The sequence below is a fragment of the Myotis lucifugus genome, unplaced genomic scaffold (genome assembly GCF_000147115.1).
Source record: "Myotis lucifugus unplaced genomic scaffold, Myoluc2.0 scaffold_14, whole genome shotgun sequence".
In the NCBI taxonomy this organism is placed as follows: domain Eukaryota; kingdom Metazoa; phylum Chordata; class Mammalia; order Chiroptera; family Vespertilionidae; genus Myotis; species Myotis lucifugus.
In genome coordinates this window covers 984513-1001699 of record NW_005871062.1, presented here as the reverse complement: position 1 = coordinate 1001699, position 17187 = coordinate 984513, and the positions used below count along the sequence as shown (strand labels likewise).

The following is a 17187-nucleotide window of genomic DNA, read 5'->3' as shown; positions in this document are numbered from 1 at the left end:
ATATGCTAATTAGACCGGAGGGAAGCCCGGATCCTGGGTGCCTGTGGGTGGCCAGAGGGAAGCCAGCCCGGATCCTGAGTGCCTGTGGGCAGCCGGAGGGAAGCCAGTCCGGGTCCTGGGTTCCACGGCCGGCAGCCGGGGGAAAGGAAGGCTTACTCTTACACGAAAATTGTGCATCGGGCTAGACTCTAGTAGGATTATAAATGCCAAGCCTGTTCTATACCTTTTCCTGTATATTTTTCAAATGCTTAGGTCTTTGGCTAAAATAGAATATTTCAAGGTCTAAAGTAACTCAAAAAGCCATGCTTTAGTAAATAAATAATCTGATTTAAGTGATATTGGTTTAGAGAGCAGTAACATTAAAACAGTATAGCCCTAACTGGTTTGGCTCAGTGGATAGAGCGTCGGCCTGCGGACTGAAAGGTCCCAGGTTCAATTCCAGTCAAGGGCATGTACCTTGGTTGCGGGCACATCCCCAGTAGGGAGTGTGCAGGAGGCAGCTGATCGATGTGTCTCTCTTATCGATGTTTCTAACTCTCTATCCCTCTCCCTTCCTCTCTGTAAAAAATCAATAAAATATATTTAATTTAAAAAAAACAGTATTGGTTATACATAAGAATTTAGTCAAATGTAAAGCCCCAACATAGGGTTATGACAAATAAAATTTTAATGCTAAAAGTAATGATAGACTAAAAACAACATCAAAAAACAAAACAAGGCTCTAGTCAGTTTGGCTCAGTGGATATAGCATCAGCCTGTGGACTGAAGGGTCCTGGGTTCGATTCTGGTCAAGGGCACATGCCTGGGTTGCAGACTCAATCCCCAGTAGGGGGCATGCAGGAGGTAGCCGATCAATGGTAGTCTTTCATTATTGATATTTCTATCTCTCTCTCCCTCTCCCTTCCTCTCTAAAAATCAATAAAAATAAACAAGTTATGTATCTTGAAGGCACTCTTAGCCACTTTATTTAATGAGCCTCCATATACAGAAATGGAAGTATAATTTCAAACACAGCAATTAAGTACTTTCCATTACCTTGCCACCTTTAATTCTACACCATAATGCTATGTATAAAGCACGTGATTAACAAATATTTGCTTAAGTCTCACTATGTAAAATTATTCATTGTACATAGTAGAAACTTAATCCTTAGACACATTAATGAACAGATTTTGGTGGATGGAACAAAACCAAAAGACAGAGCCATCTTATATTTTGGCGGGAAATTCACCCGCACTCCAAGTGTTAAGATTCTTATCTGGAGACTATAATTGATTGATCAGTAAAAAAAATTAGCTATGGGTTAACAGAAGCAGTAATGATCTCTTCTAAACAGTCTGTTACAGTATTATATATCAATTATGGTGAAATAAAATCATAGCTATATTTCTGATTAGGGAAAAAAAAGATAACACATTAAGACAACTAAAATAGTACCTTTGTCCTGGTTGTGGTTTCTTTATTCCCATTTTTTCTACTTTAGCCTCATAAACTCGATTTATAACATCATTCCCCAACTCACACATAAGCTGTTCGGCAGAAAAACAAAAAAAATAAGCTAGAAATTCCTAAAATATTATAAAAGTCATTAAAGCAAGTACAGCCAGTAAATTCCTTTTGCATATTCTGCAACTGCTCATCCCACAAAGAAGTTTACTTTTAAAGCAAAATGAAACAAGAGCTGAGCGCAATATCACCATTTGCCATTCTTCAGCAAAATACCTCTCCTAGAGAATTACCACTCCTACAAGAAAGGGTTTCTCCTCTCCCATCTTCTACTAGTTTTCTATTCCACCATGGCTAGCACAATCCTGTATATTATTCACAATGTCTGGCCAATTAAATGAAAAAAGAAGTCTAAGGTCAGACAGGAAAAGTTTTAAATAACTCAGAACTGAAGTAAACTATTTTCTTCTTATACTTCATATATAAATATTTCAAAATATTTTGTTTAAAAGCTTGTCTTGTTTTTTTAATGCATCACAGTTGTGTTTCAAACAAATTTTCTAAATTGAATCCATTGAGATCATATCTACACAGAAAGTTGATGCAGAAATTAGATTTCTTCCCCTCTTCCCCCACTTTCTTCACCTCTGAATTAATAACAATTAATAAAATCTATGTAAACAGGGCTCTACCTTAGGAGTCAATTTATCACTTTCATTTAGAGGTTTATACCATAATTCCACAAATAAAGGGTGTCCCAAAATTCACACAAGAAGTAATTTTGATAGAAAACACAGGTTTATAATTAAAAATTGTAAATTTTTTATTGATTCATAAAATGTACAGTATAGGGTTATGTATGGAATAGCATATTGGGTAAATGGCCTCCACGGCTTTGCTGGCACATACGCACTCTTTTGTTATTGCCTGAGCAGCCGCATTTTCGAAGAAGAATGGGCCGATGATGCCTCCAGCCCAAAATCCGCACCGAACAGTGACACGTTGTGGATGCATTTGTTTCTCAACAATCACTCGTGGATTTTCTGAACCCCAAATGCGACAATTTTGTCGATTAACCAAGCCATCAAGATGAAAATGAGCCTCATCGAAATTTAGCCACATTTATGCAAAACGGTCATGGAAAATTTCAACAAAAGAGTGCGTATGTGCCAGCAAAGCCATGGAGGCCATTTACCCAATATGCTATTCCATACATAACCCTATACTGTATACTTTATGAATCAATAAAAAGTTTACAATTTTTAATTATAAACCTATGTTTTCTATCAAAATTACTTCTTGCATGAATTTTGGGACACCCTTTATTTTACTTTACATAATTGAGAGGATTACCAATTTATTTACAGATTGAAATAAAAGCACAAGCACATTAAGAAGACAATTTTCAGACAAAATAAATGAAAAGTATACTACAACCTTTAAACTAAATGGGTGGAATTAAAAGGAGTATAGTATTAACTTATGAGTTTTGTAAGTCATATCAGAAACCCAGATGTGATCTAAAATTATTTATGACATTTTCATAGATATGAATCCTCACACATGGAAAAAGGATGCCTTGGTTTGATGGCTACTACCCTGACAAATGTAAATTTGCAAATAGTCCTATGCTAAACCCAATGGAAACAACATAATATGCCAATTCATAATGGAGCTTACTATAGCAATATGTCTCATATTTTTATCGAGAACTTATATTAATTATAAAATATTAAAATTAAGGCACAGAGCCTATGATATTTTTTGAGAAAGCATAAAAATGTAGGAATGCTGGTTTCCTTAAAAAGTGAACTGACTTGGAGTTAAGAGTGCTAAATAAACTTAGCAATTTTTAAAACCCAATATGAAAATACCCGATTTGTCAAAATAGCCACAGAAATGTTCCAAAACAACACAGTTCACTGTTAGCATTGAGAAACTCATACATTTGTAAACCAAGATTCTAAATTCCTTTTATGTGGAAATATGAAACATTTTAAAGCAAATATTTTTTTACCTTTAAAAGTTCAGGCTCCCACGTGTCTAAAGTTAAAGAACGTACTTTTGAAAAATGAACTCCAAGACTCCTAAGTGGGAAAAGACTTTGTTAATATACAAAACTATCAACCTTGATTTGCTTTTTATGCAAATTATTTTCTCTTACAATGTGACAGTCTCTAATAAAGCCCTCAACACACATATAAACAGGAATACACCTTCTGATTTAATACAATGAATGGTAAACCAAAATCCTCAAAAGCTCTTCACAAGCCAGAATTGTATCCACTTTACAAAGGTAAAAAGATATAAACTAGCAGTCAAATTAGGCAAGTGGAAAAGGCCCTCTAACTAATGGGACATGATAATTTACATGTATGTTTATCCAAAAGAAGTCTCTCACCCTGGGCAGGCCTACTCACCGGTGAATTCCAGAACACTCGATACACAGGGTGATGCCCAGGTTGATGCTGGCCCACCGTGGGTCTGCCAGGCCACAGTCACAGCAGCTGGCATTGCCAGGGATACACTGGACTCGCTGCAGTGCACTTTCCCCTTTCAATAATTTATCTTTTGACTCATTTCCAGAATCCAGGCTTCCTGTGGATGGAGATGATTTCTTATCCAGCTTCTAAAAAATTAAAAATTATTTGTTTTTGTCTTCGTTTTAAAAAAGATTGTAATACCATGTTGCATACTATAGGCTCCAAACAAAAGTTTCTGGTCAATAAACTGAAGCCTATTATGGACCTAAACCAGGCACTGGTAGAAGCACTAGAGATTTAAGAATGGAATGATAGCCCTGGCCAGTGTGGCTCAGTTGGTTGGAGCATCATCTTATACATCAGAAGGTGGCAGGTTCAATTCCTTGTCAGAGCACATACCAGGTTGCCAGCTCAATCCAGTCAGAGTGTCCCTTCCTCCCTCTCTAAAATAAATTTTTTTTAAATGGAAAGATATAGGTTCCTCTATCAACTGGCTTTTGGTCTTGTGGGGAAAAATATATACACACTTTGAATAATTATAAAGGCAGTGTTTATTAAAATACATTTCATTTTCAAAATTGAGCTATCAGCTGTTAAAGTGTGTATACATTTTTGGGGGATATCCTGTATAAACACTGAAAACATATTTATATATATTTATATATGTATATATAATATTTATGTAAATATATATAAACTGGTACAATGAAAAAATATAATATACAAGAATATGTATTTACATATATTTATACAAATATACACATGTATAAACTGATACAATGAACATATGTACAAAATATGAGGTCAAAGAGAAAGAAGAACACTAAATGTGTAAAATGAGAAAACAGAGGGACTAAACATGAAACTATTAAGACTCAAGAAAAAAATAAATATTATTTTATACAAGGTTTTTCCAAGGTATTCAATAAACTGCAAGCAAGTTGTTTAAACTACTTCAGTGAATAATAGAGCATGGCCTTTTACTAAAGAACAGATCAGTTACATAATTATAATTACAGTGAATCAACAATAGAATACACAGTATCTAAAAATGTCATGGGCTATTAAGAAAAGCAAAAGGTGACAGATGAGCAAAAGGCTAATTTCTTAAGTTTATAGCAAAGTCTATACCAATAATAGAAACATGTAGTTTGGGGGTCCTAAGCAATTAAACATACGGCCTAAAAAGTATTCGAGTTTAAAAACATTTCAACAAGCTAGTATTCTAGTAAAGAATCATTAGAAATATAATTTGGCCCTTGTTTTGCCCTTGTGAAAACTCAATTCAATAGCCATTAGTTGGGGCCAAGCAAAAAAAGTAGTTGGAGTATTGTCCATAGAGGACTGAGCTGGGTGGGGAGGATATCTTTAAATGAAAACACCACCATGTTGGATCCAAACAGGATAAGGAGGGTATCTGCATAAGGAGGGAGCCCAGCAAGGGAAGAAAGATCTAGAGGAAGGGGATAAGTGTGGAGAAGGAGTGCCACACGGTAATGTGTCACAGCCACAGTGGGGTGAGGGGGCAGGTGGCAGCAGAGAAAGGACATTGCTTACATATAGGGGAAATTGATCATGTAAACAAAAATGTTGAAATTAATGGGAGCTAAATTTCTCACTACTGAGAAAGAAGTTATTCATAAGAAAGGGAAAGAATTAGAATAAATCCCATTGTATTAGATTGGAACTGGAGATACCAACAGGCACAATATTGGTTTTCAATATAAATAGATATATAAAGAAATATAGATTTACTTGTTTATTTATTTATCTTGGTTTCTAAAATCCATTCTCCACCAAAAGCAACTAGGTCTCTTTAAGGAAACTTAATTTCAGAGCTGGTGCAGAGAAAGGACAAGATGAACCTGAAACATCTCATCATGCTAGGAAGTTTGGAAGAACTCAAAGATTGATGGGACCATGTCAAAAGGATACAGAAGCCAGGGCTCTATTGGCCAAACTTGAGTCAATTTGTGCAACAAAACAAATAATGATGGTAATGGATTTTAACACATTGAATAAAATCATAGCCTATGCTGACATAATAAAAAAAATTCAGCCCAGCCAGCTTGGCTCAGGGGTTGAGCTTAGACCTATGAACTGAGAGGTCACAGTTCCATTCCCAGTCAGGGACATATGCCTGGGTTGCAGGCTCGATCCCCAGTGTGGGGCATGCAAGAAGCAGCCGATTAATGATTCTCTCTCATCACTGATGTTTCTCTCTCCCTTCCTCTCTGAAATCAATAAAAATATATTTTTTAAAAAATTCAAAGCCTGATAAGGAACAGAATATTTACATAATCTCCAAATACCACAAAATACTATTAAGAAAACTTTGCAGTAAAGAAGTCTAACAGACACCACCTTAATCAAATTACCCCAGTTAATATCACCAATAATGAGACAAATCAAAATGAAATGCCACCTGAGAGGACACAGTGAGAAGAACACAGCATCAACTATATAATACTAGAGGCCCGGTGCACCGGTAGTGTTCCTAGGCCTGGCTGGCGATCAGGGCCGATCTGTGGGGGCACCAGTGGCCCCTCTCCCCCGCCTGCACCGCCTTGGCCAGCCTGGCATCACCCGCTCGGCAGCCCCACCCCTTGCCACAACTACTGGTCACCTTCCTCTGTGGGGCAACCAGCAGGGCAATCGGGGGGTCCCCACTGGAACCTGTCTTGGCTGGCCTGTGGCCTGAGGGCTGGGGGCAGCTCCTGCATTGAGCATCTGCCCCTTGGTAGTCAGTGCATGTCACAGCAAACGGTCATTCTGCTGATCATTCTGCTGTCCAGTCAATTTGCATATTAGGCTTTTATTATATAGGACTAGAGGCCCAATGCACGAATTTAGTGCAATAGGCTCGGCCCTCGCAGCTGCAGCAGCCTGCCTCAGCCCTTGCAGCCCTGGCTTTGTCCGAAAGGTCATCCAGAAGGACGTTCGGCTGTCCGGTCTAATTAGCATATTACGTTTTTATTATTATAGACTAGAGGCCCGGTGCACGAAATTCGTGCAGGGGGGGCGGGGGTCCTCAGCCCGGCCTGCATCCTCTCCAATCCGGGATCCCCTCGCAATCTGGAACCACTGGCTCCTAAATGCTCACCTGCCTGCCTGCCTGATGCCCCTAACTGCTCCTCTGCCAGCCTGATGGCTCTAACTGCTCTCCCCTGCCAGACTGATCCCCCTAACTGCTCTCCCCTCCTGGTCTGATCGCCCTACCTGCCTAACTGTTCTCCCCTGCTGGCTTGATCCCCCCTAACTGCCCTCCCCTAACAGCCTGATTGCCCTAACTGCCTAACTGCTTACCCTGCTGGCCTGATCCCAACTGCCTATCTGCTCTCCCCTCCTGGCCTGATCGCCCTAACTGCCTATCTGCTCTCCCCTCCTCGCCTGATCGCCCTAACTGCCTATCTGCTCTCTCCTCCTGGCCTGATCACCCTAACTGCCTATCTGCTCTCCCTTCCTCTCCGTGCCCTTTGGACCCCCGGTGCAGGCGTGCTGAGAGCTCTCCGCCACGGCCTCAGCCCCATCGATTGGTTGTTATGTGATGGCATCCCGGCCAATTTGCATATTCCTCTATTATTAGTATAGATTCCTGCCAAAGATGCATAGCCTTGTGAGTAAACATCAGACAAACCCATACTAAGGGACATTCTACAAAATTAACTAGCCTATAGTCTTCAAAACTATCAAGGTCAAGAAGGTCAAAGTAAGATTCAGGAACTATTCCTGACTAACAGAAACCAAAGAATCATGACAACTAAATAATACCTGTGCTTCTGGATTGGATTGTTTTGCCATAAAGAACATTACTGGGACAACTGTTAAAACTTAAAGATATGTGGGAATCAAATGGTAGTAATTTACCAATGCTCATTTCTTGATTTTGATGGCTATCCCATGATTATATAGGAGGATATCCTAGGCTGTGGGAAATACTAAAGAAATAGTGAGTGATGGAGCATCATGTTAGCAACTTACTCTGAAACCATTCAGGGGGAAAGTACTACACTTGGAACTTCTCTGTAAGTTTGAGATTATTTCAACATTTTAAAAGAAGAGATACAATCTTTTACTAGAACATGTTTGATAATGTGGACTCATAAGCAATTATCATATGGGGAAAGAATCTCAATATAATGCAGAAATCATTTGGTTTATTAGCAATTTCCCTCTATAAGCTAATGCTTTTGTGCCAAATTAGAGAAGTTGAAAGCAAAGTACACTAACACATCAGAATTTGGACTAGTCATTTCAAGAAACACAGGACTCAACATGACACCCATCCCCCATTCCTGTTCTTGGTTCATTTTGGCCACATACTCTGATTTGAAAGTGTTTACTGCATTATGTATTTTGCCTCTGTTACCATAAATGAGTAGCCTCAATTCTTCTGTACCCTCCCATTAAGCTATCTTTACCAATTTTTATTTTATTTTTTAAAAGAGTTTTTACAGAAAGAGGAAGGGAGAGTGGGAGATAGAGACATATTTATGTGAGAGCGGAACATCAATCAACTGCCTTCTCCTTGCCTCCCTACCAGGAATTGAGCCCAAAACCCGGGCAATCAAACTGGCAACCTTTCGGTGCATAGGATAACACCCAACCAATTGATCCACACTGGCCAGGGCTAGCATCACCAACTTTTAAAGTTAGGTCCTATCTATACTCTAGTATTCATTTATTATGAATTGAACTGTGCTAGTATTTCTACTAAGATTCTAAAGCTCCTGAAAGGATTCTAGTTACAAACTTACACAGGTTTTTAGGTCAGCCTTATCCCTATTTGTCCCATAATCCCTATTATTCTAGTGTATTATTTTGCATAACCCAGTTATTTCAGCAATGCCACCAGCTTCTTCAAAATGATCTGGATGCACACCTAACTTTATTTTCTCTCAAAACTGCTAAAAACTAGAGAATTTTTAAAAAGGCATTACCCAGGTCCCTTATTGGACAAAGATGTGATCATTTTGATAATCAAAAAGAATAATTATTACCCTAGCCAGTTTGGCTCAGTTAGAGCGTCAGCCCGAGGACTGAAGGGTCACAGGTTCGATTGCTGGTCAAGGGCACATACCACGGTTGCAGGCTCAAGCCAGTTCAGGGTAGGTGTGGGAGGCAACCAATCAAAGTGTTTCTCTGACATCGACGTTCCTCTCTCCCCCCCCCCCCCCACATCCCTTCCAACCTCTCTGAAAATCAACGGAAGAATATCTTCCAGTGAGGATAAACAAAAAAAAGAGTAATTATTGTGATTAACTGGAACCCAACTTATTTGCAAAAATTCGTGAGTTGCTAAATTATACCCCAAAAACTAAATATCTGTTCCCACTTAAGGTAGCTATTAACCAAATGTGGTAATTAAAAGCAAAAAATTAGAATTAAACATTTATTACAGAAACTAAACAGCTCCAGATGACGAGGAAAGCTGTATTTCACATAAGAATACAAGTTAATAAATGTAGATGGGATGACAGAATTAGAAAATCATTTTTCAATTTCTAATGAAATAGCAAACTCGAGAAAACCAAGATGGCGGCATAGGTTAACACCGGAGATTGCTGCCTCGCACAACCACTTCAAAAATACAACTAAAAGACGGAATGGACATCATCCAGAACCACAGGAAGGCTGGCTGAGTGGAAATTCTACAACTAGGAGGAAAGAGAAAAGCATACCGAGACTTAGAGGAGGTGCGGTGCGGAAGTAAAATACAAAGGTGCAGAGGTGCATGCGGAGTGGGCTGGCGGCTGAGGACACGGTTGTCATTTTCAATTGGGAGGGAGTCTCAAGCTCTGAGCTCCAGTTCCAGGCGAGTCTCTGGGGACCCAGACTCATACGGGAGAAACTGGACTGTCTGGCATTGGTCAGAACTCGAGGGCAGCTTTCTCTCGGAGGTGCTTGCAGCGATTGCTGGGACACTGAGAAGCAGGGCCTCTGAGGGCAGGATTGAGAGTAGCCATAACTGCTCGCACTGCCCTGTTGATCCCCTGGGACCCCGCCCCGCCCAAGCCGTGCACCGAGGCTTTGCATATGAAAGGCCTGGCCCTTTGCAATCTGATAATTACCTAACAAACTGCGGCTGGCCCAAGGCCCCAGGGCAACTTGCATTGCGTCACAGCTGGCTCCTGCTGGGTAGCCTCAGGCAAAGGCTAGATTAGAACCTCCGTAGAGATCCAGGAGCCAGTGTGCCCTGTGGTCAGAGTGGGACCATCCAGATTGCAGCTCCTCGGATCCATAAAGAACACACTCAGGAGGCAGACTCAGTGACCACCAAAGCCCCATTGAAGCAAGTCTTGCCCCGGAGGGGTGTCTCCAGCACAGAAGTTCTCCCACTGCAGACACAGCTGATTCTCACAGCCAACTGGCCTGAAGGTCAATCCCTCCCAGTGTTACCTACAACAATCAAGGCTTAACTACAACAAGACTGTGCACAAAGCCCACAAGGGGGTGCACCAAGAGTGTCTACCTCAGGTAATTGGGGAGGCTGAGCCACTGGGCCCTATAGGACACCTAGCACAGAAAGCCACTCTATCGACACAGCGAAGCATAAAAAATGCCAAGACAAAGAAACAGGACACAAATGACAGAAATGGAGGAAAGCAAACTACTGGATATAGAGTTCAAAACCACACTTTTAAGGTTTTTCAAGAATTTTCTAGAAACCGCCGATAAACTTAATGAGACCCTCAAGAAATCTAATGAGACCCTCGAGGTTGTGATAAAGGACCAACTAGAAATTAAACATACACTGACTGAAATAAAGAATATTATACAGACTCCCAACAGCAGACTAGAGGATCGCAAGAATCCAGTCAAAGATTTGAAATATGAAGAAGCAAAAAACACCCAACCGGAAAAGCAAAATGAAAAAAGAATCCAAAAATACGAAGATAGTGTAAGGAGCCTCTGGGACAGCTTCAAGCATACCAACATCCGAATTATAGGGGTGCCAGAAGAAGAGAGAGAGCAAGATATTGAAAACCTATTTGAAGAAATAATGACAGAAAACTTCCCCTACCTGGTGAAACAAATAGACTTACAAGTCCAGGAAGCACAGAGAACCCTAAACAAAAGGAATCCAAAGAGGACCACACCAAGACACATCATAATTAAAATGCCAAGAGCAAAAGACAAAGAGAGAATCTTAAAAGCAGCAAGAGAAAGAAACTCAGTTACCTACAAGGGAATACCCATACGACTGTCAGCTGATTTCTCAACAGAAACTTTGCAGGCCAGAAGGGAGTGGCAAGAAATATTCAAAGTGATGAATGCCAAGAACCTACAACCAAGATTTCTTTTCCCAGCAAAGCTATCATTCAGAATTGAAGGTCAGATAAAGAGCTTCACAGGTAAGAAAAAGCTAAAGGAGTTCATCCCTCCAAACCAGTATTATATGAAATGCTGAAAGGTATCCTTTAAGAAGAGGAAGAAGAAGAAAAAGGTAAAGATACAAACTATGAACAACAAATACACATCTATCAACAAGTAAATCTAAAAATCAAGTGAATAAATAATCTGATGAATAGAATAAACTGGTGATTATAATAGAATCAGGGGCATAGAAAGGGAGTGGACTGACAATTCTTGGGGGGGAAAGGGGTGTGGGGGATTCGGGAAGAGACTGAACAAAAATCGTGCACCTATGGATGAGGACAGTGGGGGGGTGGGGGGTGAGGGCAGAGGGTGGGGTGGGAAACGGGTGGAGGGGAGCTATGGGGGGAAAAAGAGGAACAACTGTAATAATCTGGACAATAAAGATTTAATTAAAATAAAAGAACAGGAAAAAAAACGAAATAGCAAACTCAGCTGTAAAACCATTTGATGAATAGTTGATGGGGGAGATTTTATGAGGGTGAAAGTAACAGGAAGTAGATGCGTTATACAAAATAACAAAACAGAATGGAAACAAGGGAGGAAATGGAGGAATCACATTGTCATTTGGAGGAATCACATTGTCACTTCTCAAATCCAGTATGTCCATTTCGTCTTCACACAGAAGCCTGATCTCAGGATTAGCAATGGTTGCATAACCAAATATTTTGTCTCCTGTTGCAACATGAAGCATACGCACCACCCATTATGTAATCTTAAGGCATGGAAACAATTAACCTGGTCTCTTTAATAAATCATTGCCATGTAAAAAAGGGATTGTTCTAGATTGAAAGATCTGAGGGACATAACCAGATGCAATGCCAGCATAGGTAAGATCCTACTTTGTACAAAAGGTTGTCAGTAACATTTTTAAGACAACTGGGAACATCTGAATATAGACTGGGTGATAGATGATATTAAGAAATTACTATTAGGTGTGGAATGGCATAATATGTGTAATCTACTTTTTAAAAACTTTTTTTTCATTAAAAACAATGTTTACCCATAAGAACAGGAATAACATAAATAAGAGCAACAAAACTTTAGGAGCTGGAAAATGGGTACATAAAGTAACTGAACAGACCAAGGCCAAATCTAAGGATGGTAGTAAAAAAAGGCAGGCTGGGGGTGGTTTTCTCCCTCCTCCTGCCTCTGCCCTCTCCCCCCACCGCTGGGCGCCACGTGGCTTTATCCACCACGTTTTGGGGTTCGGGATACGATCTGTGTTTTCTTCCTGGGAAGACGGGTTTGGAGCTTCATGGGGAATTCTCTGTGGCAGATCTCAAGAGTTCACCAATTTACATCACATAATATTCAAAGGGCTCAAGGATTTAAACCGGTGACTTTTCAACCTTTTTCATATCATGGCACAGATAAACTATTAAAATTCTGTAGGACACCAAAGATTACATTTTTTTTTGCAGATCTGAAAAAAAAAAGGTATAATTTTGAGTCAGGCTATTGTGTTGGTTGTTACTGTTTTTGTTGTTGTTGTTTTTAATTTAACAATCTAAGGGAAAAGAGGTCAGTGTCCCTGACTAAATAGTAAGGTATTGCATGATTTAAAAATTCTTGTCACACACAGACTAAAAACCACTGATTTATATTATGTTAACCCTGGAAGTGGGGATAAAAGTTGGAGAAATGATTGTGTAAGAAGCAGTTAGCATCCGAGGTCCCCTCCCCAATTTCATGCCATTAGGGTTCTGCTCCCTATTCATAAACACAAGTGACTGAAAGTACATTCTCTGGTGAAGTAAATCAGAGTATCTGGAAGGGACTTACCTGAAAGATGGAAGGCAGAGGACTAAATGAACGAATACACACTGAATGTTGAGACCCCCAGTAATGAGCTCCCAGTCAGTCCCTTACCCCTATGCTGGAGGTTGGTGAATGTTCTCTGGGGAATCATACCAGGTGAAAAGACCCCAAAGTTCCTAACTCTGGTTGTTCCTCAAAAAATAAATGGTCCAGACTTCAGCAAAGCTCACAGTCAACAAAGTCCTAACTGTTCTCAGAGCTTCCAAAGAGGTTTTTAGCTACCGTATAATCTTGAGCAGGTTTACCAGACAGCCAAGGAACCAAGCCTCTAAAGGCATGTCAAACTCAAAGGCTATCACGGGCCAGATAAACGAGATGTGGTACACGGGCAGCGAGTTTGACATGCTTGCTCTAGAACATAATGGTTCTCAACAATGCATGTACACAGAAATCACCTAGGAATCTTTTTAAAATATTGATACCTGGGTCCCAACTCCATTCAACTGTTCAGTGGTAGACTCTAATTCTGAGACTTTTTTTAAATTTTTGTTTTATTGCTTAAAGTATTACAACGAGTATTACATATGTCTCCTTCCCCCCCCCCCTTGACCTTCCCCCGGCCTCCCCTACCCACCAGTGTCTTGTGTCCATTGGTTATGCTTATATGCATGCATACAAGTCCTTTGGTTGATCTCTTACACCCCCCACTCAACCCTCCCCGGCCTTCCTGCTGTAGTTTGACAGTCTGTTCGATGCTGAGACTTATTTTTTTAAGCTCCCCGTGTTATCATAATGTGCAGTCGAGGCTAAGAACCACAGTTCAAACAATGCAGCCATGAAAAAAGAACAGGTTTACATGTATAAGCAGTCAGCAAAGAGAAAGAAACTCTAGTTATGGGTGACGGAAGTCAAAAGATACAAACTCCAAGTCATAAAATAAATATGTCATGACAATATACTAGATAGTGTTGTAACTATGGTTAAATTAAATACATGCTACCAGAACGGAAATAGTCAATAGAGAAAATATCTCAGAAATTAGAGCAAAAAGACACACAAAAATTAGAAAACCATAAGATTAGTTCAGAAATTCCAGGAAAAACAAATAGGAGAATTGGAGAAGAAGGCTACAAAAGATAGTACTGTAATAAGAAAGACTCCAATGGCAACACTGGAACCAAAAAAAAACAATGCAGTTAAAATTCTTAAGAATAATTATTTCCAACCTAAAAATTCCACACCCAACCAAGCTATCAAACAAGTATGATGACGGAATAAAGACACTTTCAGACATGCATGGACTCACAAAAGACTCATTTTCAGGATCCTACCAAAGCGGTGAGTTCCGTTTCTCAAGTCGCACTGATGACCTTGCTCAAGAATATATAAACTCACTGAGAAGCTGAAGCCAGACTATGACCCAAAAGTCCATATTAAGCTTATCTTCTCCAGGAAGATTTCAACTAAGAGACAATTTGAGTCATCCTGTTTTAGATTTTACCCAGTTTTAATTTTAAATACCTTTCACATTCATTATTTTATTATTAATTAAAATAATATTTGGAGGAAATATTTGCATCAGACCATCTTCTGTCAATCTGGGACAATATTCAAATACAGAATTAAACATATTTAAATATTAAAATAAAATGACAGGTAAAGTCAAGAGAAGTAAACAAAAGAAAAACTGAGTCTAGATTTTAAAAATAACGTTTCAATTATGAAAAAAATCATCCTCCATAAAAAAAAGAATGTTATGGGTGAAGGGAGTCAAAAGATACAAACTCTAAGTTATAAAGTAAATAAGTCATGAAGATATTATATACAGTGTGGTGACTATGGTTAATAACACTATGTAGCATATTTGAAAAATTCTAAGAGAGTAAATGTTAAAATCTCCTCATAAGAAAAAAATGTTTGTTACTATGTATGGTGACCGATGTTAACTGGACTTACTGTGGTGATCATTTTGTAGTATATACAAATATTGAATCATTACATTGTATGCCTGAAACTAATATAAAGTTACTTGTCAATTACACCTCAATTTAACAAAACTTAAAGAATGTTAGAATCATACAAGGTTGCAATTAAAGTTAAAAACTTTTGCAAATATATCATCTGGTATTGCAGTATTGTTTACTAACCTCTGATTCATCACCCTTCTCTCTATAAGCAGTAGCAATACTGGTCTGAACAGCCTTAATCCATGCCTGGCGCAGCTTTTTCAGAATCTGCTTGAAGCATACAACTTCTAAAGGGAAATAACATTGTTTTCTCAGTCACTAAATTAACCAAAAAAAGAATAATAATGTTTACTTTTTTGCTGACTTTGTTATACAATAATTTCTAACAAAAAATAATCATTTCTGTTGAACGATTTTTATTTCATCTATCTTTAGGACAGATTGTATTCAATAAGAAATCAAGGTATTAATGAAATAAGTTACCTACTGGAAAGAAATCACCCATTCCTTCGCATTAAAAAAAGAAACACACACAAAAAAACACGAACTTTAAATTTACCATATAAATAAAACTTTTTTTTCTATTGGGTAGAAATATAAAATGATAGTTATAAAAAAATCAATCTGATATATGAGTTGACTTTATCATCCATGACAACTAAAAAGTTTTCATATGGCCACATCAATAATCTTTATGGAATTTAAAGAATATGATACTGGGTAGAAGTTACAGAAATTTCTGACTCTAATACCTGTAATCACTAAACAATGAAATTTACTTTTAAGACACTTTTTTCTAGTTAGCACAGACCACCACAAGTGAAACAAATCTTTCTCTACTCTGGAAAGTTCTTTTAAAACAAGCTATAGAAACATAAAAGCAACTCTCAAATTGTGTAGAACCACTCACTTGGTTGGAGAGACCACCTCAAAGCAGAATCGCCGTTCTATGTCTTCACAATGTTTCACTGTGCAAAGCCTTAGATCTTCCACTACCACAGTGGGGTTATCCTACAATAAGGAAACAGAACTCCCATATTTATCAATCTAGGTTTTAAATACTACTACCAATAATACTTAAAAATATTACTTGGAATAAGTGGTCTTAAAGATTTATATTTTTCTTAATTTAGAGACAGGACTTATCAACATAGATATAACTAATAAAGGTAATTATACCCTGTTAATAATTTTACCTGCCTCATAAAATTGCTGTATAAGAATTAAATAAAATAGTTTTAATCCAACACTTGGCAATTAGTTAGTAGGTACTCAATAAATGTCAGCTTCCTGTTAATTTTCTTTCATATCCATTGAGCTCCTGGTCCCTACTCACATATAATAAAAACTACTTTCCTCCAAAAACAGAAGTCTTTAATGAGTCAAGTTTTAAATAATTGGAAAGAAAAAAAAAAGAAGCCTATATATCCTTCTTAAAATACCAACGAAAATGAGAAAGGTTTTATCATTTCCTAGTATTTAATTAAAAAAAAAAATACTAAAGCCGAAACCGGTTTGGCTCAGTGGATAGAGCGTCGGCCTTCGGACTGAAAGGTCCCAGGTTCGATTCCGGTCAAGGGCATGTACCTGGGTTGTGGGCACATCCCCAGTAGGAGATGTGCAGGAGGCAGCTGATCGATGTTTCTAACTCTCTCTCTCTCTCCCTTCCTCTCTGTAAAAAAATCAATAAAATATATTTTTAAAAAAATACTCAAAACCAAGTATCAGAACAGAAGAAACCATGAGCTAATTAGAAATTTCATATTGTGTCATCTCAAGAGTAAAGTGAATATTTCAAATTTACAATTGAATACATCATTCATAAAAGCTAACTGGGTAAAAATCAAGCCACCAATTAACTATGGTTCTTTTTTTCTAAATTGGAGGGGGTGGGATTTAAAGTATTTATTCATGTTTTTAAACTCTACATTCTCCACAGATCAGATTAAGGAGTTTGTAGGTAATGTTTATCTGTGCATAGTGGGAAGAGACAGAGCAAGGGAAAAGGAGAAAAGAAAAGAAAAAAGACGGTCACAGGGAAATAGAAAGAAATACACCACAAGTTACCAGAACCTTCAGAACAAAAAGAAAAAGAAAAAGCTGTGAGCATTAACATCTATACAAGTTGAAGGAACAAAATCTTTAACGCTTTG

At 38.5% G+C, this 17187-nt stretch overlaps 1 protein-coding gene across 1 annotated transcript in view; it reads right to left on the bottom strand.

The window, feature by feature from the left end:
* The window catches only part of ACAP2 (ArfGAP with coiled-coil, ankyrin repeat and PH domains 2), a 144185-nt gene that overhangs the window by 16418 nt on the left and 110580 nt on the right, over positions 1-17187 (bottom strand). Inside the window, 6 exon segments of the mRNA XM_023750495.1 lie at positions 1438-1529; positions 3464-3533; positions 3867-4075; positions 15215-15292; positions 15294-15321; positions 15945-16045. Coding sequence (XP_023606263.1) covers positions 1438-1529; positions 3464-3533; positions 3867-4075; positions 15215-15292; positions 15294-15321; positions 15945-16045 — 578 coding nt within the window.